The sequence below is a fragment of the Numida meleagris genome, chromosome 13 (assembly GCF_002078875.1).
Source record: "Numida meleagris isolate 19003 breed g44 Domestic line chromosome 13, NumMel1.0, whole genome shotgun sequence".
Lineage (NCBI taxonomy): Eukaryota > Metazoa > Chordata > Aves > Galliformes > Numididae > Numida > Numida meleagris.
In genome coordinates, this window is record NC_034421.1 from 3,828,022 (window position 1) to 3,854,370 (window position 26,349).

At 37.5% G+C, this 26,349-nt stretch overlaps 1 protein-coding gene across 9 annotated transcripts in view; it reads left to right on the forward strand.

The window, feature by feature from the left end:
* Nucleotides 1–26,349, forward strand: part of SDK1 (sidekick cell adhesion molecule 1) — a 367,601-nt gene that overhangs the window by 88,297 nt on the left and 252,955 nt on the right. For all 9 annotated transcript variants that reach the window (XM_021412024.1, XM_021412018.1, XM_021412020.1 and 6 more), the window contains 3 exons: nucleotides 8,677–8,836; nucleotides 14,278–14,384; nucleotides 17,390–17,537. In XM_021412024.1, the coding sequence (XP_021267699.1) occupies nucleotides 8,677–8,836; nucleotides 14,278–14,384; nucleotides 17,390–17,537 (415 nt within the window). The remainder of the gene's footprint in view (nucleotides 1–8,676; nucleotides 8,837–14,277; nucleotides 14,385–17,389; nucleotides 17,538–26,349) is intronic.

Here is a 26,349-nt window from a genome sequence, read left to right on the forward strand (position 1 = left end):
ATCACACTGAGCTGTATATCCATTAGTGATGTTTGGATCCAGTCATACAAGCTCTTAGAATGATTTTTAACTGAGTAAATTCTTTTCATATTGTTCATTGTGCAGTGGATGATGTCTTTAAGTTGGGTTTAGAATGCAAATCTTACTTGTATGTCCTTTAAAATTTTAAGCACATTGACTATAGTGTGTTTGCCAATAGTAAAGGAATTATCAATTATGCTTGATTTATTATCATCTAGTATTATGTATAGATAGAGTTACTGTGTAACTAACACAGGAGTGTGGTGGTTAAGTGTAAAAAAAATATATATATATATATATATATATATACTCACACATGAAGTTTGGGAGGTACAAGTCATTCACATCATCGCAAACCTTAATAAAGCTATGACATTGTTTTCAAAACACTATTTAAACTCCCTCTCTGCCTAACTGGGGTTTAACCCTGTCTAACTTACAAATAAATCTCTTACTTTTCCTTTACATATCCTTTTGATGTATGTCATCCATCAATGTTAGCAAGAACAGTAAATGCATTGATCTATTGCTACGCTTGGCAAGTTAAGTAACACTTCTTACATAAAGTATTGATTTATAAAATACAGTACATGTAATTAACATTACAACTGTCAGAAGTTGAAAATGGTATTAACTTGCTGCTTATTTATAACCCCAAAAGAAAATTTAATAAAATATCCAGATTAATAAACTGCTGTTTTTTTTTTTTTGCCTTCAGAAGTGTCAAGCTGAGTTACGTTTGCAAGAACAGTGAAAGGTTTCTTCTAACTTCTGACAAGGAGAAATTACATGTTTTGTCAGTATTGCTGAAAATAATTCTATAGTCTTTAGATACGTGTATTATCCCTGAGGTAGTGAAAGGATTCCACCTGGATAGTTCTGAAAGGATTTAGTGCAAAAGATGCAGAAATAAGCGATGCTATTAGGGAAAATTAAGGTAGCCAATTTATGTCAAGTTTTCAAAGCGCCTTTGATCTGGCCTTTAATTGGTGCCTGCTCTCCTTCATGGAAGTGTGCAAAGCTGTGTCTCCTTGTTTGCGTGCTACAAGCATTAGCCACCTGTCTGCAGAACCTGTGTGGTGAGGTGCTCAGAGCTCTGCGGAGATGTCTGTGCACTGCTGGTCCTGACTCGAGCACTAAGCGGGTGCCTGGTGCACAGTTAGTTTAATGTGATGGGAATACTTGAATTGAGTTCTGTGAACTCTGGGCACCGCTTTGATTGCATTTTTGCCCTAATTCGGCTTCTGTGATGCTGAGTTTCAACAATCTCGTGTGTTTGCTATGGCATATGATCGTGTGCTTACCACCCTTGAATTCAGTAGCACCATTGAGGTCCTTTGAATTGAGTTTGTTGAGACAGGCTGTATCCAATTTAGAGGCCTATTTACATTTTCAAGTTTAAAGGGCAAAAACAAAAATTAGAAGCTACGTGTAAACAAAATAACAATAGCTGTAAGGAGTGGGTGTTGTGGTTGAACAAAGGTTTGTACGCAAATCATTTCCCCTTCTCTCTCCTTCATCAGGAGAGATGTGTGTTTATATCTTTTATGGTTATTCATGGCCACTTTGCCATTTAGAAATAATTTTCTCCTTGAAATAATATGTAGGTGACCTTGTGTGCCTTTCCAAGCCTGGCCGTGCCTTCACTGTGCCATCGTCTCCTGCTGTTGCACACGTGATTCTGTGCTGGTCCTCCCAGCCCCTGATCGTCTGTGTACTATTTGCATTTAATTAATCTTCCACAAAAGCTACTCAGAATAACTCTTATACCAAAGACAAAGTTGTAGAATGCATGTTTATAATTTATCTTATCTGCTAATTTGTCTGTAGGGTCTCATCTTGCCATCCGTTAGAATATTCAGTGGATCTACGTAGATACCAGTGCGATTGGAGTTGGCCCTACAACTGCTGGAGAGTGTAGGCTGTCTAGTAGCAGCAGTAGCTTCAGTTGCAGCTAGGTGGTGAAGGAAATCCTGCACTACTCGGATTCTCTTTCTGTAAGGCAGTCTTTGCCTTCCTCCTGCTGTGTGCCGAGATTTAAACTGTAACATCTTATTTCCTTGAGAGCTCTGCAAGTCTCTGTAAACATCACTAAGTGTTCAGAGAGTACAAAAAGAATGGAGGTTATGCTTTGATACCAATTCAGCCGAGAGAAGTTGTAGATTTCTCTGGAACTTTTTTGTTTGGCTTTAATACTTGATGGGTTCTCCTTTAATTTACCTGCTTAGTTATGCTGTGGTGCTTTTTCCTCTTAGAAACTTTCTGACTTCGAGATATGCTTACAAATGTTTCCCAAGAATAATTCTACAGGATTTTCAAAGAATGAATTTCACTTTGTGTAATTTAAGAAAATAATCTGTTGTTTCTTGATTTTTAGTCATATAGCTCTGTCGTTCTATGATCTGTTGTCATTGCCTTCTGATACAAAAAGCCCTCTTTTTCCATGTCCTGACTCCAATATTACAGGAGGCTAGAAAGAGAAACTAAAAAGTGAGGTACAGAAGTTAAATTGGGAAAGCAGGACTGTGGGTTAGTATAGCAGGTGCTGCTTCAGGCTCAGTTGAAATGGTATCGGCTCATTCTTGTCTGGTCTGTTAAAGAAATCAATGTTAAGAAAAACACTATACAATTGCATGTGGGAAAATTTTTCTCACTGGGGATAACCAAGAGTGTGTCATGCAGAATTTGAAACAGAATGATGTTATTGAGTGTGATGTTTTCTGTCGGAATCCAGGTCTCTCCTTTTGTGCTTCTGTGGGCACTCCTCCTTTCAGTCCTGCTTCTGCTCAAACACTGCAAGCCCCAAAAGGTTGTTTCTCGTAAAGGGAAAAGATATCTTCAAGAAGTCTGCAGTGATGGAAAGAATTGTCTTTAAATAGATGACAGTGTTAGGGAGCAGGTTTTATGAACACAAGAGGTTATGTTTAAAGAGCTTTAGGCAACAAGTGATAGTAGGATATTCTTTTTTTAATTGTCAAAAAACTGCTCTGGGCTTTGCTTGTCTTCTATTTGCATGTTATGCTGAGCTCTTTTTGCTGTTTCTTCAGCAGTTTGTAGGGAAAAATGGAAGAAGGCAGAAAAATAAGCCATGAAATGCTTGTGCCTTAAAACAAGGCAAGTTTTCCTGAAGCAATGCATTTCTTAGTGTGTACCTTAGTATTGCACAAGTTTGAGGGAATTGTCGTGTTTGTTCTTTTAAACAACCCATGTAACCATCACGATATTGGTAAAATGCGTGATCTGTTTAAGAAATGAGGAATTCAAAAGCAAAATGGAATTTGCAGTTATAAAAGGGGAACCCTAAAAGAGAGAACCACTGCTTGAAGTTTAAAAAAAAAAAAAAGGAAAAGTGAGCTTTTAATGAAATCAACTTAACCATCAGTATGAAACACTTATCCTTGCCACGTGGGACTCCTATTCTACTGAACTGTTGAAAGCTAATCATATCTATACATTACAGAATGTTTAGTTTTCCTATTGGGATAGCGTGCAACAGGTATGTAATCTTAACTTCAATATTTCTTCTATCCAAATCAAACAAATGATTGGCAATTATCCAATAACTGACAAGCCAATTAGTTATTTGACCTATTCAAGATGAAAAAAAGTTACCTATTGAAATCTTGTCTTCCATTGACTGTACATTTAAAAGAAATAAATGTCACTTATTCTAGAAATATGCAGGTTCCCTCAAAGAACTTGCTGAGTCCTAAAACAATTTAATTCCATCCCCAATTAAACCTTTAAAAGCGCCATCCATCAACCTCAGCAGTTACTTGCATTTAGAGATGATAGCAGACGTGTTCAACAAGTAGATTATCTTCCTTGTCTGTAGCAGAACAAAAAAGGACCACGTGGGCTCATTTAGTTGACTTTATGAAACTGATTATTTAAACACTGATTTAAATACACATGCTTCAGCATTATATGAAATCAGATATTGTCTCTGATAAAAGTTCAGGAAATCCTCTTTAAGAGAATGCTTTAAATTACTGTGTGAAAATTCTGAACCATGGCAGTATATTTGATAAATAACCTGATGCTTTAATGAAATATTCACTGTGATGCATCAGTCCTTTCAAATCCAGGCTTAGCATGAGGTACTACAGTGCAATTTTAATTTAATTGTTGTATTTAGTGATTTATGTCACACTTCCAACCAAGAAAATCTGAATCTCAAATACCAATATTTTGGGTAAAATAGCCTTCCTGCAAATCGATACGGTTAAAGTGACTCGGCGCTCTAACTTGTTTGACGTTGACAGTTACATATAGATCATATACTAACTTTCACAACACTTGAATGCATTTTAGAAGGTTTGAAATAAAAAGAAGATTGACTCAAATATATCTGAGTTCAGTTTGACTTGCTGGTACGTTTCCCAAGATATACTGTGTAATTTTTCCGAATACATATGTTATATAAGCTATTGAAGTTTATTTCTATCAAAGAATACAACTTGGATCCAGAGCTAGTACATGCATGCATACGTGTCAGGAATTAAGATCAGTTCAAAAAGAAAAAGAAAAATCTTTTGCATATCCAAGCCATGAATAAGAAGAAAATGGCCGTGATTCCCCAGAAGGTTACAGTTATCAGCTGTCAATCAGCACAGAGCAGCTCATGCTCAATTATTTTGTGCTCTCTGAAGCACTGGCTTATGAATGTCACAGCTGAACTGGAATCTTTTTGATGGGATTCTGCTGCCCATAGTTCTACCTTTTTACTTTCCTCGGATTGCTGAAAAGATTCTGTCTCCAGTTTGAGCTTCCTGATAGTTTCCTTTTTAACTTTTCTTTTGTGTAATGTACAACATAGATCTTCTAAGATGCTATTTTTGTGGCAGTTATCATTAACCTAACTTACGATAGTTCACATCTCTTTTCCTTGCAATAATGAGTGCAAATGCATTTCTTAATTGTTGCATTTCTGGACTTACATATGCCTCTATATGGACTGTTTGTAGTCTCATTTTCCTGGAAATCGCTCAGATATCTTCTTTGTCAGTTGATCATGGATTTAGACACGTGCATGAAAAAGGGTAATGGGCATCATGCTTTGACCAAACTCTAAAATAGCGGAATCACTATAGGTGTGCATTTTAATAAACAAATTGTATTTTTGCTGGAGTTTAATGAAAAAGATTGCAGCCAAAAATTTGTGTTCAATATCATGCCTGTTGGGTAAACCGAGTGATGGAAATTGATGTAAAATGAACTTTATTAGTGATTGAGCTGTATTTCCTCTGACTTGATTTATGAACAGGTTAATCTACTTCTAATATTCGATACTGGCTCACCTAAAATGATTTGAGAATAGATTTATCTAATGAAGACAAATAGCAACGGCTGTGAGGATCTGCTACCATGTTCTCTGTACTCACTAAAATCTTCCTCTGAGTGTCTCTAGAACTTTTACTCATTTTCTCAGGATATGAACAAGTGATTTTACTTGGATTTCTGGAGGAAAAATTGCTGAGATTGTAACGGGGCAGTTGCAGTGCTTTTCACTGGTGAAGATGATATGGTACTTCTCTGGAGTCTGGGAACTTCCCTATTCTCTGTAGGGTAGAGGGGTTCAAGATCAAATATAGATTTTTATTTGTCAGTTTGTGCCTGAACATGGTTTTTGGGGAGAACAGAACGAGAACTCTCAGCTCTTGTGACGTACCTCAACTGCTGGGGGAGAAGCCCAAAGTTGGTAACAGTTTCACATTGCAAAAAAAATTTTTCTTTAAATGTCAGCATTAAACCAAACAGAGGTGTATGTGCATTGTTGAATTGGGTCTTGAAAATATATATTGAGATAAAATTCATCTAAGCTTTTCACGTACCAAGGAAAGCAAATAGACAGGCTAACCTGGCAGTATAATGCAACTTTCCATTTAATGACACACAAAAGCAAGGCAGATGGGTTTTAGAGCAAATATCTAGATGATTTTGACATTCAGTCATGTTTTTTTCTTAAGATTTTCATGAAAATAAATCTGCATCATTCTTTTTAAGGATACCAGTCAGGATGTAAGTGTTTGGTAAGCAGACTTGCTGGAAAAATTGTAGAAGCTGGATATACGTACCAACAGATACTCATCTTATCCTTTTATTCCTCCTTGCAACTCAGTTTATTTTTATTTTTAATACAGCCTAGCTGAAGAGCCAGAGAGGCTGGAAGTGTTAACCCACATCATAGTCAGAGGAAAGCAATAGCATATAATGTGAATGCTTGCATTTTTGTAGTCATGAAACTCTTTTAGCTAAACAGTCCTAATTCCATTCTTTTATTACTTGTTTCTAGGACTCAAATGTGTTTTTTCTTATCTTTTCGCTCCATTTTTCAAGAGAATAAAAGTTAAGAGAGCCTTATGACTTGTAAAGTGTTGCTTGCCCAAAGTTAGGCTTAAGTGAGACTTCCTATATTATATCAAAGTTGAAGTATCTCATGCCTATTGAAGGATGCACTTTGTCTTCTATCCCATAACTAGTTCCTCCTTATTTGAACTTTCCTTTTTGAAATGGCTTTCATTTTTCCTGCTCATTTTCCAGTTTCTCTGTGATGCTCTGCAACACCCAAACTTGTCCCTGTAGGTGAAGTTTGTGGAATACCACACTGATCTTCTACCTGCACAGTGAGCTGCACTGTGCCATACCGATGTCGTTAGAGCTTTACTGCTGCCTTCCTTCATGGAATCCTAGCCCATTATTTTATTTTCATTTCTGCTTTCAGTGAATATTTAGTGAGCTCTGATTACATAATTGAATTTGATAAACTGATGGGATGTGATTGATGAGGAAGTCAGGAATAAAAGATTAGAAGATAAAATTACTTCAAGGCTTTAAGTAAATCTTCCAGAGAGCTGCGATAATTTATAAAGCATGGCATATTCTTTATCAAAATATTCCCGTTGGTCTATTAAATTTTAGCTTCTAACAGAATTGGATTGAATTTTGAGAACCATTTTCATGTAATACCAGCTTGATTGTGGTATTCTAAATGGGGGAAAGCTCTGAGTGGGCTGCAGCATCACTGCCTTGGGATTCTTTGAATGAGAGAGGTATGGCTGAGTGACAGGACTGTGGGCAGCAGGCTGCCTTTCTAGTAAATCAGTTGCTCTTGGAAAAATGTAAACTGAGAGGTGTAAGTGGATAACTTAGAGTGAAGTAATGAAAGATGCTATCCTGTTACCTCCTTTAAACACCTGAAAAAGAGTGCCGACAAGTTATCTGGATGGAGGTTCATAGTGCAGGTACCAGCTCTGTTGTGATCTGACTGTGAATGGCTCGGCTTCCTTCATGGAAGAGCTGTTAATGACCCCACTCCATGAGCCTCACGATACGAGCAGGTAGATAGAATTATTTTCAGTGAACTCAGCGCTACTCATTTTAACTCAGCAGTGGAACCCTGTGCTGTAGGACTTGGAAACTCCTGGTACAACCCCTTCCCTTAAATACAGGTGCACCTCTCTGCCAGTGTATTTTCCACAAGGTAGCCTGGCATCTTTCCTGGCAGTCTGTCTCAAAACTCCCTTGGGAGTCTCCCAGAAGTCAGTAATGTTGATGTAAAGTATTCACTGACTGCCTGAGTTGAGAAGGAACCTCTGGGTCCATCTGGTCCCACTCGTACCCCAGCAGGGCCACCCAGAGCTGTGTGCCCTTGCCTACATCCATGTGCCTTTGGGAACATCTCCAAGGAGGAGACCTCACATTCTCTCTGGGCAGCCTGTAATGTTATTCTGTATTTTGCGTCGAATCTCAAGCCTGTGTATTTTTACTCACACACACAGACATACACATTCCTTTAATGACAGAAGGTATTTGTAAATTTTTAAATTAACAATCTATGGTTCTGACAGAGTTGCAAGCAGAAATTTGAGGTGTGAAGTGTGAAAGCCTTGATCTCCCAGAGTCAACTAAGGGGTGCGTCCCAACAGGTCTAAGACTGTAATAAATCTGCTTGTTAGTGGAGGTACGGCAATTTAGCAGTTGAGAATTATGCTGCTTGGAGTATTTTGAATGTTTGTGATCCACAGGAGAACAAGTTTGAGACTACATGTGACCCTTGAACATTATTGAAGTACCCTAATTCAAAATCTGTTAGTGGTTTTGGGTAATATAATTTAATGCATTTTGGTTAGCAGTAATATTGAAAAACACATTAATCTTGCAATTCTTTGAGATCTTCTGTTCTAAACTCTTTTTTCTATCCACGTTCTTCATTTACCCTGAGACTTCTCCTGCTGTGATAATCATTCCTATCCAAGATTACTCTTGTGCTTTCTATTAAGAAAATAAAATAAAAAAGTTTTGAGTGGATTTAAGCCTCACAGAGAAAGGGGAAAGAAAAAACACAAAACAAATTAATAGAGCTGTTTGCTGTGTACCACAGTAGACAATGCTGTACATGTTAGTACTGAACATGGACAAAATCTTGGCTGAATAGGCACTTTCCTTCTAAATATGTACAAAGACTGAGGTTATCAAGATCATGTATACTTGGGAATTAAGTTTCTTAGCAAGCTTAGTTATAATAGTGTAAGTCTTTACTACTGAGTCATGTTGTTGTTTTTATATTGCTCATTTTGAGGAAAAAACGAGCTATGAACTGATGTCTTGTGCTGTACTCGCTTAACTTACAAAACTGTTTTATTTCCATTTCAGATGATGTTGCTCCATACTTCAAGACAGAACCAGGCTTGCCCCAGATACACTTGGAAGGAAATCGACTTGTACTTACGTGCCTTGCTGAAGGCAGCTGGCCCTTGGAATATAAGTGGTTGCACAACGACAGTGAAATAACCAACTACTCCAGTGAATACAAGTAAGTAGAAGCCATAAAATAGCCTTCTCTAACTCTAATTGTAGACAAAAATTCCTTTAAAGCACATTTGTAAATACTGGTGCATTTACAATGCTTTTAATTAAGACCTTTTTTTTTTAAATGGATGAGATGTCTGAGAGAATTTCCTTTGTTGAACGTGCTTAGCACTCCAAAACAAAATTTCTAATGTAGAATCTTTTAGGCACCGAAAATGCTTTTTGCTGGCATTGAAGTTTTATATATACTTGTAATAAAGAGCAGGCATATTGCTTGATATTTGTTTAGATACTACTGATTAAAAATTGGGATTTTTTTTAAGAATTGAAAGAAAGTTTGTCATTTCGATTTGTATTTTTCTGCTACCCTAGGTACTTTTCTTCTCTACACTGTAGACCAGATATAGCATGCTGAGAGCAGAACGAGCATTGGTTAAATGTTGTGTATGGTATACTACCCATCCTTGAAGAGTACTAAGCTCAGTGGATCTGAGCTTCTTATTAAGATGTAGAAATAAAAGGATGTGGTCTATCTTAAACTCCATATGTAACTTTCATTTTCACTTCTGAGAATGTGAAAGTTTTATAGTTAAACTGTTCTTTTGTGATTATGCACTTTGTTCCCTGAACCTCATTGACTCCCTCAACACATTCCATTAGGCAAGCAAGAAAGCACACTGTGGCTAATCAGAGCTACGTTTCTGTTGATAGGCAGCAGATGGCTGGCCAAACATCAAAGTGTAGAGCAGCCAAGATTTGTCTGCCTTTTCCATCGTGGCAACATTAGCTGGATCTCCCCTATGCAATTGCTGATTTCCATAGCCTTATAGAAATTTAATATTTATGCTACTCCTGTGCTTCTTTTAAGTTTTGTTGAATTACCTGGTGAATTCAGAAGTTATATCGTGTAGGTATGTGACAGACAGACCCCGTAGTAATAGCACTTGTATTTAGCTGAGCAAGCTAAATTCTATTCTTAATATAATTACAAGAAATAAGGAAATTTTCTCCTACTGCTACAGGAAGAAATTACAGTATAGATTGATATAAGAATGCAGATAATGCTATAGTATTCTATATTGTTATACATGGTAGTCCAGAATTAAGATTTCTAATTGCCCTGTTAATCAGGGAAGGTTTGAAGTTTGCTTGGGATAAATGGCAATGTTGTTTTGATTAGCAACAGCAGAGTCCATTGCAGTTTGCAGCTGATGACAGCTCCTACCCATGTAAGATGCTGAGAAAGTAACAGACAGAAGCTGGGCAGGAGACAAGATGCATGATCATGGAATGATAACGAAAAGTGAAGGCTAGAGCTCAAGCTCGGTTGGTGTGCAAGTACTAAGAAACTTACAGTTCAGAATAACAGAGAAAATCTGAGTAGGAATGTATGACATTTTGAAACTGAGATCAGAGCGCCGTGGTACTTACTGCATAAGTGCACATCCCTAATAAGCTCACTAAGATCCAAAACATAGAATTTAATGTGTATTTCAGTATAAGTTAGAATTAGTCTATTGGAATATATTTCCAAAAGTGCGGGGAAAGGCAATAGCAGATAACCAGTTCTAAATTACCCCAAAAAGGTGATGGTCACAATCCAGTTAAAGAATGAAAATATTTCTTACCCATCCCAAGGATCAGGGCTCACCATATACTCTGAAAGGAGGGATCTCCAGGTAGAGATGTTTCCCTCGGGGCAGCCAGCCCTTGAATGAGGCTTAGGGAGGGGGTGGAACCTGGTTCCTTTCACACAGGTGAGTTGCTCTCACGTGTGCTCCCAGGGCTGGCTGTGTCCCTTCACCAGGTACTCAGTCATTAGTTCAGGCGGTGACTTAGCAATTCCTATACAGTAGGCATATGTATACAAATGCAGTACCATTTTTCTGATCATTGGATGTACTTTAGACTTGTAAATATCACTGCACAAACAAGCTATTCATTTCCATTTTTTAAGTATGGTTGTCTTTTCCATTTGTATCTAAAATATCTGCTACAGAGGTGATTAAAAGATAGGAAGCTGCTAGTTCATAACAAAATAACATTGACAGAAAATATTAAGTTAGACGTTGCACCCGTACTACTTATTTATAGTTCCTTACCACAGCCAGAGAGCAGCCAAAGAGGATCTTGATTCTGTGGCAGTACAGAACTTCCAACTTTCAAGTAGGATTATGTGGCATAGGTACATTAGGATGAATTAAAGCAAAGAGAGAATGTGCTTAGACATAAAAATTGCAGTAGCAGAAGTTCAACTTTGACCCCATAATAGCTTATTCTGCAGCTCTTAGGTAAATATTCTGTTTAAATGCATGAATCTTTCTTGTGTGACTTCTGCTACAAGTTGAATCATCAATCAAAGATTTTCAGTAATTGATATTACTTACTGTGTCTTAAAGTAATGTCTATATTATAACATGCTGAAAATATTCCAAGCTTATTATAACACACCAAGTGAATAAAGAACTAATTGGAGTCTTTGCATTTTGGCATCGGTGACCCCGAATGAACAGCTTTTCTTTGTATAACGATGCTGATTATGCACACAGCCTGGCCTTTACAGTGACTGTGCATACGCCACGTTGTATTAAGAATTTATAAACCAACCTTATAAATTCTTTGTGATCTGAGATGCACGTAGTGAAAACAAATCAATATTGCTGACTAAAGTAGCAATTTTGGCTGTATTTGTAAGTAGAGAGTGTTCTAAGCTCAGACAGCGGCTTTCTTCTTTTTTTTTTTCCCCTCTCCCCTACCGGTTGGTTGGTTTTCTTGGTTCATTTGTTTTCTGTGGAATTAAGTTCTGGACCAAGTGCATCTTCTGTATTTCTCTTTCTTGCCTGAGGATTTTAGTTTAATTAATCTTAGGTTATGTCTAAGTGCTAGTATGCTTTCCTTGCAAACTGCTTAGAAGTATTCGATTATTGTATTTGTGTTTTTAACATTGAATATTAGCTTTATCCTTGTCAAAAAGCATATGTCAGTCTTTTCTAGATACTAGACATCCTGCTGTGATTGCCTTCTTAAATTTGTAGCTGGAAAGCTTGAATCCATTTCCTTCCCCCAATCTAGATTAGCATTTTCTCTGATGTTTGTCAGAACAAGAGCTCAGAAGATTTTCCTGTTCAGAAACAAGCGTGTTCTTTTCAGTGGCTTGTGTAGAACGTTCTTTTGAATGGTCAAATAATGAATGAGCTCTGAATAGTTGAAGCTGGCACAACTACCAAGCACTGAGTGATTACTTTGCTTCTTCTCTGAGGAGCTCAGTGTCAGCCTCGTGTCTTTTCTTTTAAGGTCCTGTGTGATAAGGCTGCATCGTATTTGTTTTTTAGCATTCTTCCCTCTTATCCCAAACATGAGCAGCGCACCAGCTAAATCAGTTTAATTTCCTTTAATGTCCCTTCTTCTTCCCTTAGAAGTCTTCCTACTTTCTTCCTTGTTGCTTCTCATCTCCCAGAGCATCCTTCTAAAATGTTTTTCAAGCTTTTGCTTTTTCTTTCTTTGACAGTCTGCATGTATCCCATTACACTACTGCCCAGAAAAAACCCTGAGTCATCCCATTTTCAAATCCATGTTCCACAGTGTGCTGTTTGTTTGCCTTTCCTGCACATTGCTAGCTGGTAGGTTCACTGAGAAACCAGGAGCTGCGTAGGTTTGGGCTTTGCTGGGATTCCCAAGATAGATGGGATTTTCACTGCAAACTTTTAAAAGCTTTTCTGCCAAAAGGTTTTCTTTACTTCAGGCAAGATGTTATGAATGTTTTCTGCTGAAACATTAATAAGTCAGAAAAGAACACTAATGTAGGAGACTTCTGATCTAATTGATTTGTTTTGTCCAAGCGGAAGAAAAAGTAACTCCATGTTATTGTCTTGGTATAGATGAGGAGCAAAGAAATAAGCCTTTAATTTTGTCTCCATTTAGTAGACAAGCAGAAGAATTAATTTTAGCCAAGTACAATAACAAGTGTGGTAATATTAGCTGTTAAAATGAATTATCAATATTTATTTGTCAGAATCTTTAAATATTTTTTTTTTTGCTAGCGATGCTTTGCAGCAGTCATCTGCTGCAGAAAGAAATTATTCTGGAGGGAACTCAGGAAGCCATATGTTGTCTTGATTTCTATCCTCTGCCTTTTTCTTTTCACCTATTTTCTGTTTCTATGTCACACTCATCAGGCAGGGCAATGTGGTAAATTCGGAGTTATACCTACTTACTGGACTGCAAGTATTTGTGTGCTGTTTGTCTGGCTTACTGCTCCCAGACAGAGCATGGTTGTGAGTCTGTCTTATCTTCCCAGTACAAATTGTCGTAATCCCTGAAGGAAATTTACCCGTCGCTCCAGAGCAGGTCAGGAGGAATCAGCACAGGCACATGGACAACACAGGCACCGTACCACATCCTCAGGAAGCCAGGGCTGCTAGGCATCGGATTAGATTGGTGCCATTTGTTGGTGGCACTGGGCTCTGGTTTTATTTACTGTTTTAGGTTGTTTGACCTATTTGCTGTAATGTCTTTGATTGTGATTATAATGCAGTGATTATAGATTTCATTTATCACTTAAATTAGATTTCTTCTCTGTCCTTTGTTTTTATGCTGTCTGATCCTGTTCACATATTAGCTCTGTATGTGGGTGTGTACAGTATGTGTGAGTATGGGAAGAGATCCTTTCTTTTAGTGAAATTAAATTTCAAAGATTAAAATTCAGTGGTATTATTTTCCTTATCTTTTCATAAAGACTTTCATTAATCCCACCCTAATATCTCCAGGAGGTGACCAGGGGGAATATGTGCTTTGATTAATGTTTGCTTAATGCAGGATTATCTATATTATTCTTGTGTTTTAGTCACATTAAAACTGTGCTCATCAGCTCATTTTCATATTGAGTAATCAGATGTAGCTGAATGAGGAAGGTGAGCAGTAGCGGAGTAAGTGGCTTCTTAAGTACATCAAAGGGCAGAACAAATACAATGTACAGTGCTCTGTGTCAGTTCTGTTTGGACTAACGCTGGTCATGTAGTGCAGTAAACACTTCTTTTCACTGGGGAGCTGTGTGGCTTCCTGCTGCCTGTGTTTAGATCGCAGTTCTCTTGTGCCACCTCAGAATAAAACATCAGGCATCTCTGCCTTATGAATGAGGGTAGATAAAGCTAAGGAAAGCATTTAAGTCTAATTTCAAAAGAAATTGTGGAAACTAATTAGTATTTATAAATTTTATGTATTAAGACTAAAATTTTTTTGTATGTTTCAATATTTTTTTCTTTGATACGGTAGAGAGGATACTGTGGTCATAGAGCAGAAGCTGTGTGAGTGCTATTAAGAAAAAATACAGTATGCTTTTGAGACCATGTGTAAAATATTAAAGGAATAGTATAAAATGCCACAGAAAGTAGCATTGATCTGCATGTAGGAAGAAGTGTATTCCAGTTCTGCATTTTTCTCTTATAGGTACATCATTCCAGCTTTGCAGAGGTCTGACGCTGGCTTCTATCAGTGCATTGTGCGAAACAGGATGGGGGCATTGCTGCAAAGAAGATCTGAAGTTCAAGTGGCATGTAGGTTTGGATAGAAGTTGTTCTGTCAAATCATTAATGAACTTATTCTTTTTATGGGTACCAATAAAATTTGCTAGTCTGAAAATATATTACATATAATATTAATTTTTAAAATTATTGCATTACAAGAAGCTTCATGCTTAGTGTAGCTATGTTTCGGGGAGTAAGCTCAAAGTGGTGCAATAGTGAGTCTTTAGAGAAGACTCAAGCTATTCAAAGCCATCAAAAGGAGATCATGAGGAGATAGCTGCAGGATGAGAGAAAACTATTGTGCTCTTCCATAAATATGCAGGGATTAACAAAGGCCAGATAGCACAAAATGGAAAAAAAAAAAAAAGAAAAAAGAAAAAAAAAAAAAGAAAATCCAAACAGAAATGAAAGCCTAGGAGAAAGGAGAGGATATCTGAAAGAGAACAGCTCCATGAAGATTTCAGATCATAATTCTTATGATACAAAACTGGTGCTTTCAGAGCCAAAAGCTTGTGAACCATTCTCTGTTCTCAACACGTTTCAATGTTTGTACCTCTTTGGTTTGGACTGAGCAGAGTTTTTCAGAGCTGACTTTAATTTCACATCTAACTTCCATTTGATAACATTAAATTTATTCTGAGGATTTAGTGCTAATTACTATGGCTTAAGAAATGATTGCATACTCTAATTATAATTTTTTAAGTTTAACATATAGAAAATATAACCTTGGAAATAACAGTAACATTATGTCTCGTTTTTTTGTTAAGTACGAAACCTGAGTGATAGCAATCTAACAGGTGGATCAAATTTCAATTCCTCCAAGTCAGTAAATGGAAAATCAGTATTAGTAAATGTCACTTGATAAGTGGAATTTAGCTACACTGAGTTACTTATTAGAAACCAGTTTCAAGGAACCAATGGAATCTATCAACTATGTGATTAGGAAAGTTGTGTGGAATTTTCTGTGCTTGAATTCTTGTAGGGTTTGTTAAAATCGTTCGTTCCCCCACCATCTGGTTCTGTATGCCGTAGCAGAAGGAGCGATTCATGAGGAAGCACTTGTGGGAATGGTGGTGAGGAAGTGGCACAGGGATACTTTACCTTGATGCTGCCACTAACAAATTTTGTCTCTTGAAAAGATAGCTTTATTCCCTTCTGAGTGAGGGAAAGATTTTCAGCAAAGTGCTTTGTTTCTCCAGACTTTTTTTGGTAGGTGTGTGTGTTCTTGAGAGAGAAGAACAATTGTTTACTTTTGTGCTCTTAAAATTTGCACCCCACCTCCATTTAATTTGTAGTTGTGCATTGCTGAGCAAGGCCTAGAAAGCAGACTCTTAAGATTTCTTTCTCTGAGTTAAGCAGCTTATTTATTTTCACTGACAATGACATGGAGACAAAGCAAAGCAGATCTTACGTGACCTAGGAGATCTTTTGTTTTGATCCTGCAGTGACCTATATTGCTTCTATTGTGAAACATGTCCATCAGATTGGCACGGCATTCACATAGATTAAAATATTCTACAACTCAAGGTATTTTTCTCATTCCTGCCCTCTGATGTAGCAGGGAATTTGGTAAATAATTTGAGTAATGTTGTTAACACATTCTAATGTATGATTTAACTGAATGGGAACAGACTTTGTTAAGAGAACTGCTGAGTAAATCTTAATTACGGAATGGGCTTAAAACTCTTGAATTGTGAAGACTACAATAACCATATGACAGTGAAGTTAATTGGATCCACCTACATGGTTTGAAGCTTCACGTAGATGATCTGATTACAGTTGTAAGAAATATGGAGCAACAGAGGCAGTACAATGCTGACAGTGTCTGAATAAATAACTTGAAAATGACAAAAATAATTAAACCTTTAAAATACCATGTGTTTTTTAATTCCAGCTTTTGTTCTGTCTCTTCACGTCTCCTTCCATTCTCAGATCTGGTAGTGCATTCTGTTTCCATCTCCCTTGCATCCCTCTGCCCCAGAGAACTTCAGGGAGCCCTGTGGTCCCTAAAATAAAAACAAACCAGAAAATTTCAGTGGCAGAAACCAGAATAGTTGAGTATATCAGTTTCCAATTTTAAAGCAAATTAAAATGCATAGGAGTTCTTTGGAGGGTGAATGAGTATGAGCCTACAGCCCTGTTTATTTTAATGGATAGAAATAAGACACAAAAGGCAAAAGAAAAACAAGAAAAATATGTTTGCTAAATTTTTAACAAGGACTCCATAGATACACGAACTTACCTATGAAATGAAACCTTCAGAGACAGGAGTTCTGCAAATGTAGTTTTCTTTCTTCCATTCCTATTTTTTTGCTAAAAGCTCCGGTTTAATACTAATGTTTTTGTAACTGACAAAGATCTATTTGAATCACCGCATATAGCCAGAAGAACTGATTGCTACCAACATTGCTGCAGTCTTGTTATTTTGATATGCATTTGTGTATGATGGCTTACTGACATAGATCTGATTTTACATCGATGACTGCAAATAACGCATCTGCCTGTTTGTTTAGATATGAGTAGAAGGAAAAGTATTTTGATTAAAAAAAAAAAAAATGTGGTGGCCAGAAGTTCATAAAATGATATACGCCATTTGCATTCCTTTGCATGGCACAGCGTTTTCTTTTGTGCGCTATAAGTGTAGGAAGTGGAGTATACTTTAAAAAGAATATAAAGAAAAGAAGCAAACCCCTCCCCCCCAAAACACAATAGGACACCACTGTCAATAGAAAATGAAAAAAAAGAGTAAAATTTAACTGAAAGTAAAAAACAAATATTTGAAAAGAACACTTTGGCCATTCTGTGAAGCTGACTTCTTGTGTGCCCTTGCAGCACTTGGCTTGGCCTTTATGCCTTGCTGTTCACCCAATGTGTGTTAATCAGCGCTGTCTCATGATTTGTCGTGCTGTGTTGACTAATTATAGCAACGCCCGTAATTATGGTAAAACACATTTCTTTCTCTGACTACTGAAATGAAATAGAGAATGAGACAAGAACTTCCAGGACTATTAGTATATATTTTTTTTACTTTGCAGACATGGGAAATTTCATGGACACAAACCAGAAAAAAACAGTGACTGAAGGAGAAGCTGCAGTTCTAAACTTCATGCACATCTTCAGCTATCCAAGACCACAAGTGACATGGTTTAGAGATGGGCACAAGATTATTCCTAGCAGCAGAATGTAAGTCAATTTTAAGCTCAAAAAAAAACCATCCTAAAATGTGATTAATTACCTTTGATAACATAACTTACTTTTTAAATACACTAATTAAGGTTTAAAGAGAGTAAAGTAGCCTCGTTCATACTAAGTTGGAGATAAATGCCTATTTTAAGACTGTCTCTGAACTTCCTAAGCACTTTGACAAAATAATTCATGTGGTTTTAATGGTCTTGGTGCAGCATAACGGAGTGGATATGCACTTCCTTCTTGCTATTCATTTTCATGATACATTTTGGAAAAGTAAATGCTCATGTCTCAATTATATTTACTTGGGTGGACTAAATGAATACTGAGATTTTTCTTTTCTAATATGAGCCCGAGCTTCTCACCAAGAGTCATGCTTAATACTGTTTTCCTCACCATAAAATTTTAAATATTGCTAGTTTTTCCTTATCTTTTTAGCCTAAATGACACTTTTATTTCTCTTTGACTAATTAGCAGCTCACCCAGTAATGGCAGAGTTCTTACACTGTGATTAGCTATTATCTCAAGGTGTGCTCATTTATCCTTTTCTGAAAGGATCCTTTTCTGTGTTTGTAACTTAAACTTATTTGGAGACCATAGGAGTTGCAGATTTTCTTGAATATAAAATTTTAAATGTCTGTATACATATATGTATGACATATCTCATATGTATTTGTAAAATATTTTTCTTATTTGCCTAATTTGTGAGGAAACTGTCTAAATGCCAAGAATATTGGTGGCTATTTTTAACTGAGCAGTACATTTTCATGCACTCCAAGGGACAGACATGCTAGCAACTAATGGTAATGGGATATTGCGAAGATCCAGGAAGGTTGCTGAGTCTTTAGACTTTATATTAGAGAGGGAAAACTCTTGTTGGATTCTGATTTTATTAATCCGTACTGCATATTTTACTGCTGCTCATGTGCATTTTCTAAATGTGAAAGCTAGTATTACAGGCTCTTTGAAACTGTTAAAATTGGTATTGCAAGGATGTGAAGCAACTGTGTAATAATTTATGAGTGGTTTAATAGTAATTTGATGGGAAACAAGCTGGAAGCTGAAACAGAGGGTTGCTGGGCAATCTCTTGGAGAGAGCAAAGTGACAAACGCTCAGTTATTATCCATTAAGAATCTTCTTCCTGAACTCCTAACACATTACACATTTTCTTTTGTCAATGCTGAGAATACGGTATTTAAAAATAAAAAAAAAATGCAGATTGTGAAAAAATCTTGTTGTCCAGATATCAGAAACTTTCTTGGGAACGGTCACTGGGGAACAGAACAGAGTGACCCAGACAAGCATGCAGGGTCTGAGAATGAGATTTGTGTAGGTTATCTTACTGTAAGGGGAAACTGCAAGTAGAGATGTGTGTGTCATGTATTTGTTCATTTTAAACCCTTGTTTTCATGTGCTATGCTATACTTTTTTGCTTCAAGCCAGTTGGGATTTTTGTGGTAAAATCACATGTAATTCATAGCATTTAATCAATGTTTACAAGTATAAAATTCTGTTTTATGGTAGGGGTGGAATATAGCTAAAATTTCCCTGATCAGAAATATTGTCTGAAAGGAATTTGAGGACTTCTAATTTTTTCTTTGCAGAAATACGCATACTAAAAATGTGAACCTCCTTGTTTGATATAGTTTGTTATATCTTATACAGTGAGCTTGATAAGTTCAGGAAGTGACAGATTTATGGTACTCACACTAATCACCTGTGAAATCTGTGCAGTTGGTTTACTGCCACCTCAAAGTATTAGAAAAATCACACAGCACTCACCTGTTGCTGCGATATTCTGGAAGCCAGTGCAGCTGCCCTAAAGAATACTTCAAACCTGAAACACAGAGAGAGAATGTACATAAAAGTGTGAGAAATGTATTTGTCTTACCATAACTCTCTTTCTTCTCTGGAGGAAACTGTGCATTTCCAGCCACGTGTTCTGTGCACCAGAGGTGTACCAGTTGAGCTGTTCTGTTTAGCAGTTGATCCAGTTGGATAGATGCATGTCTCATTGGATCACCTGCTAAACTGAATGGTTCAATTGATGCAGCCACCTTGTGTAGATGGTCTTTAAACTGATGAAAAGTACCTTATATTGCTAAATCAATATAAAGCTTTTTTAATCCTCTTAAACAAGCTTACAATGATTTAGCCACATCAGTCAGCTACTCTGTCAGCTACAATAATGATTTCCAAGGGTGACATCGCTGCAGTGTGTACAGACTGAGGGAACAAACAGTGTTAAAGATGAGAAGAGTTGGTTTTGGTACACAGTACCTTCTTGTCAGTGCCTGTTGAATGCTGACAAAGTTGGCCTTATTCCATCCTTTTAATTTTTAAAAAAATCTGTAGCAACTTCTAACAAATGTGTTCATTCAAGTAGTGCTTGAGTTAACTTCTTCTCACAGGAAAGCGTTAAGGTACACACGCTTGTACCATAACAGAAGAAAGAGGTGTTGGTGATCCCAAGGCTTATTTACATAGGGATGCATGGCTGTTGTCACCATTAGACTGAATTAATTTCATTGATGCGGAAAGGGAGGTAAAGAGCATGTTGCATTCTCACTCAGTGAGAAATATGAAAGTGAGGAGTAGTTCCAGGGGAAAAAAAAACTTAAACTGTTTCAAGGAATGGCACTTAGTTGGCTCCGCAACAAGGGTTTACATAGCAGTCCTAGGGTAATAAATAGTGAGGTCTTTCTTAATAGTTATTGGTATTTAGGACACTTACTGGGAGAGGTTCTGTCAACTTTTCAGCATTCCAACTGCAGTGTATTTCTAGGGAGCTAAGATAACAGAAGGTGTATTTCTGAATTGTCACAGGATTTTAGGATACTTGACAAATGTAATAAAAAAGACTCTTGTTCTTCATGGTTTCTAATATTATATGTATACCTTACCAGTTGCTAGCTCTAATGAATTCTGATGATCAGATGGAACAGACCTGTAATTTTGATTCTCTTACTGATCACAAAGCTGAAGAGTACCAATTATTTAGGCGAAGGGCAGAGGAATTGGCTCAGTGGATGGCTTTGGCTTCAGTCTTCTATGAAGGAAATTCAGAATGGTAGTCTTACTCCGTGAGCATGCACAGATACAATATTTTGTGGGAGGAAATTTCCTTTGAGACACAGACTTTCTGTTTTCAAACTTCATATTCTATTTAGCTGGTGGAAATTTGCAGCAAATAACTGTACGTTCACACATTAGCAATGCTGGGGCCATAATATAAGGATAACGGGTGTTGATTTTTTTTATATAATCTTTTTGGAGACAAGTTCCTCCTAGATGAAAAAAATGTAAAGCCAGCAGATCCCTGTATAATATATGAATGTGAAGTGAAAAGCCTGCACATTCTCATGGAGTTGTTGACATAGTTTCCAACTTAGGGTGCGTAACATATCTGCAGCAGAGAGAGTGTGACTTGATGGCATGTATTTAAAAATTTAGGTCCTAAATTTTTCTTCTCCTACTTAGGTCAGCATGCATATATATATATTCATTTTGGCTTTTCTGCATTATCTTTCACCAAATCTCAATTTGGTGTTTTAAAAGGATGTTCCTAGATCATCAGAAGGAAGCTACGCACATGCTAGAGAGAGATAAAACGGCAAAACTGGGAGAGAAGACCAGAAGATCAGCACCAAGAGAGATTAAGGAGAAGAGTTAGGTTTGGGGATGGTTTTTTAGTATTATGTTGTGTGAAAAATTTCCAAAAATCTTTAAAAAAAAAAAAAAAAAAAAAAACAACTTCGCGTTACACTTTGACAGATGAGTGTTTTCCAAATACTTGAGCAGACTAATGTGGAATAAGAACAGAACTATTATCCAGGGACTTGACTGATGGGATGATTCCGTCTGTTTCCCCTCATCCTGCAGAAAACAATAACTTCTCTCAAGGTAACTGTATCCAAAGCAATCCCTACTCTGAGATGTCACGTCTTCAGGTTGCCTTACCTGAGTATGCGTCCTGGGACTTCAAAGCAGGGGCCATTTCCCCTCCTTCACACCAGGGACATGCAGTACCTTGGAGGGACACAAGGGACAGTGGCACTGTCCAGATCTGCAATGACCTTTCAGCTGTGATAGTGAGGAATTAAATCCTAGATTTTAATTTACTTATTTCACTTTTTCTCTAAGTGAAGAACTTCTTAACTGAAAAGGTTCACTCTAGCAGTCAATTATTTATTGTTGGTTTCTTCTTTAAGAAGATAACTTCAGCCGTAGAGAAATTTTTACTATCCTCAGTTACTTTCTAGAGTGAAATCCTTTTCCTCCTAGCAAGCTGCAGATAGATAAATATTAACTCATATGTCTTTTGCTGGTGGAGTGCTGTCTGATGCAAAACAAAAAAGTTTATTTTTGTTCTTTATAATCAGTTTTAGGGCGTCCCTTTTAGCTAGGAGGACATTTTGTCACTTAGTTAACTGTAAATGAACCCAAATTCTTCACAAATGCGCTTCATCCTGCCAGACAGCGAAGATGAATTACTTTGCCTTTAGGTTTACATGAATATCTATTTTTTTGCAGTGAGAACACTTCATTAGGCATTTGAATGTATGTGGTCATTACTAGATCTGATAGATAGTAAATGTGCTGACAGGCTGTGGAATGCAAACATGTTAGGCACAAGCAGCCCTCAAATATACCTTGCTTTGGCTTTGGACACTCATAATACCCTGCAACTGAGCAAAGCTAGGGCAGACTTACTTACCATTTGTTAAGGTAAAATTCTAAACATATTAATGACGTTCTCAGAACGAAAACAAGTAGCAACAGATAAACAGGCTGAACAATGAGACAGTTTAAAGTATCTGGGAATAGCATATTTGATTTTGGGTTGATATTAGCATTAGATTAGGCTTTGTCTGGAGGATAACAGCTCACTTAACACTCCATGTATACATTTTTCACTTTAAAGCAAACACCTCTTCATTTTACATGAGCGACTCGAGTGCCAACAATGCATTTCTCTGCATATAGTAGCCTGTCATATAACTTAGGTTAGTTGCACGTAATTACTTTTCACATACACCAGATAATACTTTAATTAAAATCCTGATGATTAGCAAGCGAGCAATACATTCAGAGACTGTCAACTCTGCTGTGTATTAGTTGAGCAATAATTTAAAGAATAAAGTCTGCAGATCTCTTAGGTCTGCCAGCATTATGGAGTGGCACCTCTCCGCAGCAAGGGGTATGAAGGAAAGCCATGAGCTGCTGTTTTCTGTAGCTTTTACACACTCCACATTACATTTAGAGTCAACTTTTAAGTACCCGAGGAAGAAGAATATTTTGTAGGATAAAGTTATTCCTTTAAACTGAAATTCATGAGCATTCTGTTATTCATTTTTAATCAAACCTATGCATGGAGTGCTTCCAATTTAAAGGAGCAGGTAACGCTAGCAATCATTTTACGCAGAATTTCACTGCTGTCCCCAGGGCTCATATGCATATGAAAAACTGTAGGGAAATCTCTCATCATCTTCTCAAGCACTCCTTTGAGTAGTCCTGGGTGCTGCTGGTGGACTGTTTTAAGTATTTTAGTCTGCTGCTTCAGGATGAGGGGAAAACGTTAACACTGCAGGGTAAACAAATCCTGGGATTATTTTCTAAAGCTGTTTGACTTGTCTAGATTGAACCTCACTGTTTTTCTCTCTGCTCATAAATTGTTTCCCACTGGTTTTAAACATATGTTTTAATAATTAATTCCTTTAGACCTCCTAACTTTTAAAGTGAGGAAGGGAGAGGAACACTGAGTCGTACCTGGGGACTGTGTGCTGATGGACACAGCTCATCACACTGTGGAAGGGGGACAGCAGGAAAACGACTGCCAGAGCAAATGCCTTTTAGGCACTTTTGAAAGTGGATTCTTCCCAAGAGATGCACTCTGAGGTGCAAAGCACATTTTTGTATTTGACCAATACGTTTCATTACAAATTTAGAGCACAAAACATGGAGGGATTTTTTTATGAACCTGGAGAAGTTGCTGCCATTATACCAGCACTGCAAAATCCATATTTTTTGATAGAAAAGAAAGTGGATGCTTGGAACTAATATTGTGTTTTATTGAGCCTCAGCTGCTTGTGGTATCTTTCAGCACAATCTTCAACAGCTGTAAATATCAATGAAACTTTAAAGATCACTAAGAGAAAAATCTGACTACTAGATATTGTTTTTCCTAAGATGATCACATTTAAAGAACAAAATCATTTTTTCTGTCACTATGCTTATTAATCATAGATTTAGGATTTGTAAAACAATGGAGAATGGATGAAAGTGTCACTAGAAAGAAACCTTTTTGCTCTAAGTATGATTTAGTTATCACTGCTTGCAGTAAGAAATTGATTTATGAGTCCTTTGCTTTCTGGGGACAAATGCGGTTTGAAAAAAAAAAATGCACTATGAGAAAAGTGTTAATAGCATTACTCTTTGAAAGAGAACTTGAACTATTTTTCGAAAAATCATGTCTGATCTAGAAGTGGATAGATACGAAGACTCATTGCCATTGTACCTTGGGGCTCACTCCTTGCATCTGCTGCATTTCCAGAACTGATTATGATATTAGGGAGAGATCACTAATATAATTTCTTAACAGCTGATGTGCTCTTTTGGAGAAACATTTTTTCTCGTTGTCTTTGAAATACTCTATCTATAAACTGAAATATTTTAATATGCAAACAAGATAAGACTATTTAGAAGTCTTGCAATCACTCCTAAGAGAAAATGCACCAAATAAAACAAAATATTTGTGCTTAATTAATGGCGATTGTTCACAAATCCCTGTGAAAGATTTATCTCCTATGACCACTATTTCCATTCTATCCTTATGGAAATAGATGCAAAATGCTAGTGACTTATCAAGTATAGCAGCAGGTAATGTCTTATGTTTACCAATTAGCTTTTATTAATCAAAACTGTCTGAAGTAAAATGTATCTGTCAGTACTTCTGGCTGTTTACTACAAGGGATTATTAATTTTCTTCCTATGCAGAAATGAACAAGTGCTGTCTTTCCTTGTGGTGGTTGTGTGTTTCTGTATGATGTGTAAGAGGTGTTAAGACATGTAAGTTTGTAACTGTAAGGCTCTGGGGAGGCCTGGAGGTGGGCTTTCAGTATCTGAAGGGGGGCTGTAAGAAAGAAGGGAACAAACTATTTGGCAGGATCTGCTTTGGTAGGCCAAGAGGAAATGGTTCGAAAGTAAAAGAGGTGAGATTTAGATTGAATATTTAAAAAAAAGTTATTTAAGCTAAGGGCACTGGCACAAGGTGCTGAGAGTAATGGTGGTGCCCCATCCCTGCAGACACCCAAGGTCAGGCTGCACGGGGCTCTGAGCACCTGATGGAGCTATGGGTGTCCCTGTGCATTGCAGGGGAGTAGGACCAGATGGCCTTCAGAGGTTCCTTCCAACTCGAATGATTCTACGATTCTAATTTATGTAGAATGATTTTAAAAGCCTGTAATTTTGGCAGATTTATTTTTGTGTTGATTGTGATTCAGGAAAAAATAACAAACAAAACAACACAGAGCTTTGGACTCTGGGGATGCGCTGTGGTTTTTGTGGTTGATTTGTATCAAGTCCAGTTTGCTAACAGTGTTCAACTTGAATTTAAAGAATTTGGTACAGGAAAGCAATGGGAAGCAGACCTTACATTAATTAATGCTGCAGAGGAGGGAAGGAGCTGGCAGCCTGCCTATGGCTTATCTCTGATCCTTGGTTGTGAGCGGAATCTTTAGCTGTTTTGTGTCTGGCCTTCCTCTAACAGATTCCAAATGAATTCAAATAGATTGTAAATGCCCTGTCTGAGCTTTCATGGGGTCTGTCTGATCTGTGTGAGAAGGATGATTTTTAGCTCTGGTGAAACATTTTAAAGGCATCTTGTGATTAAAAGGGAAAAAATAGCCAAACAGCCAATATTCACAGCAAATTTTTCTGCTGTATGTTAGCAGTGCCTTTTCTTTATCTAAATGTCTGTGGCTATTTTCATACATTACACAAATCAGTTGTTCTGCATGTCAGGACCAATACTAGCCACAGACAAATAAGGCATCTGTTTATTGAGTGACCACAGTCGTTGCTTGCTGAACTTCATTCTCTTTGCCTTACCCTCTAAAATTCTGCTGCTAGAGTGGGGACTTGGCATCACAGCAGTGGCAAGGGGAAGGGATGAGGAAGGGAAAATGGCAGAGGAGGGCCATGCCTCTCCTCCCCTTCTGCTGATATCTAATGTCAGACTGACTGAAGGAAACCATAGCTGGGTCAAGGCAGGAGAATGTGTGAGTTCTGAGAGTGCTGGAAAGGAGGTGGATTGTGTGTTGTCCTGATGGAGGAAAGAAAACAAAGAGGAGCTCATGAGCTGGCATGGCCTGGCGAAATGGTCCCAAACTCTACAAGAGGGAGAGGGTGGATAGGGAAGTATTGGGAAGACTTGATCTGGGAGCTGGTCTAGAGCTTTCACTCACATGGGAGAAGGAACGACGGTGTCCTAAAAGCACGGCCCCTGCCCCTGCTCCTTGAGCTGTCTCACTGTTTCTCTAATTTCTTCCCCCCAAATCTTGCTGTCCCTCCTAATCCAAACCCCCATCCCCACCACCATGTTGCCACTGTTCTCTCCCAGACATTCCTCCCCCTGGCCATACCCATCTATCACTGGTACAACTGAGGTGGCATCATTTTGACTTTGTGGTAGGTATTTGTCGGCTTGGAACCAAGTGCACAATTGACCAATACATGCATAGCTTAAAGAGCAAGAGGTCTTTGGTTATAGATTTATTGTAGACAAGTTCTGGCAATTTCTATCTTATC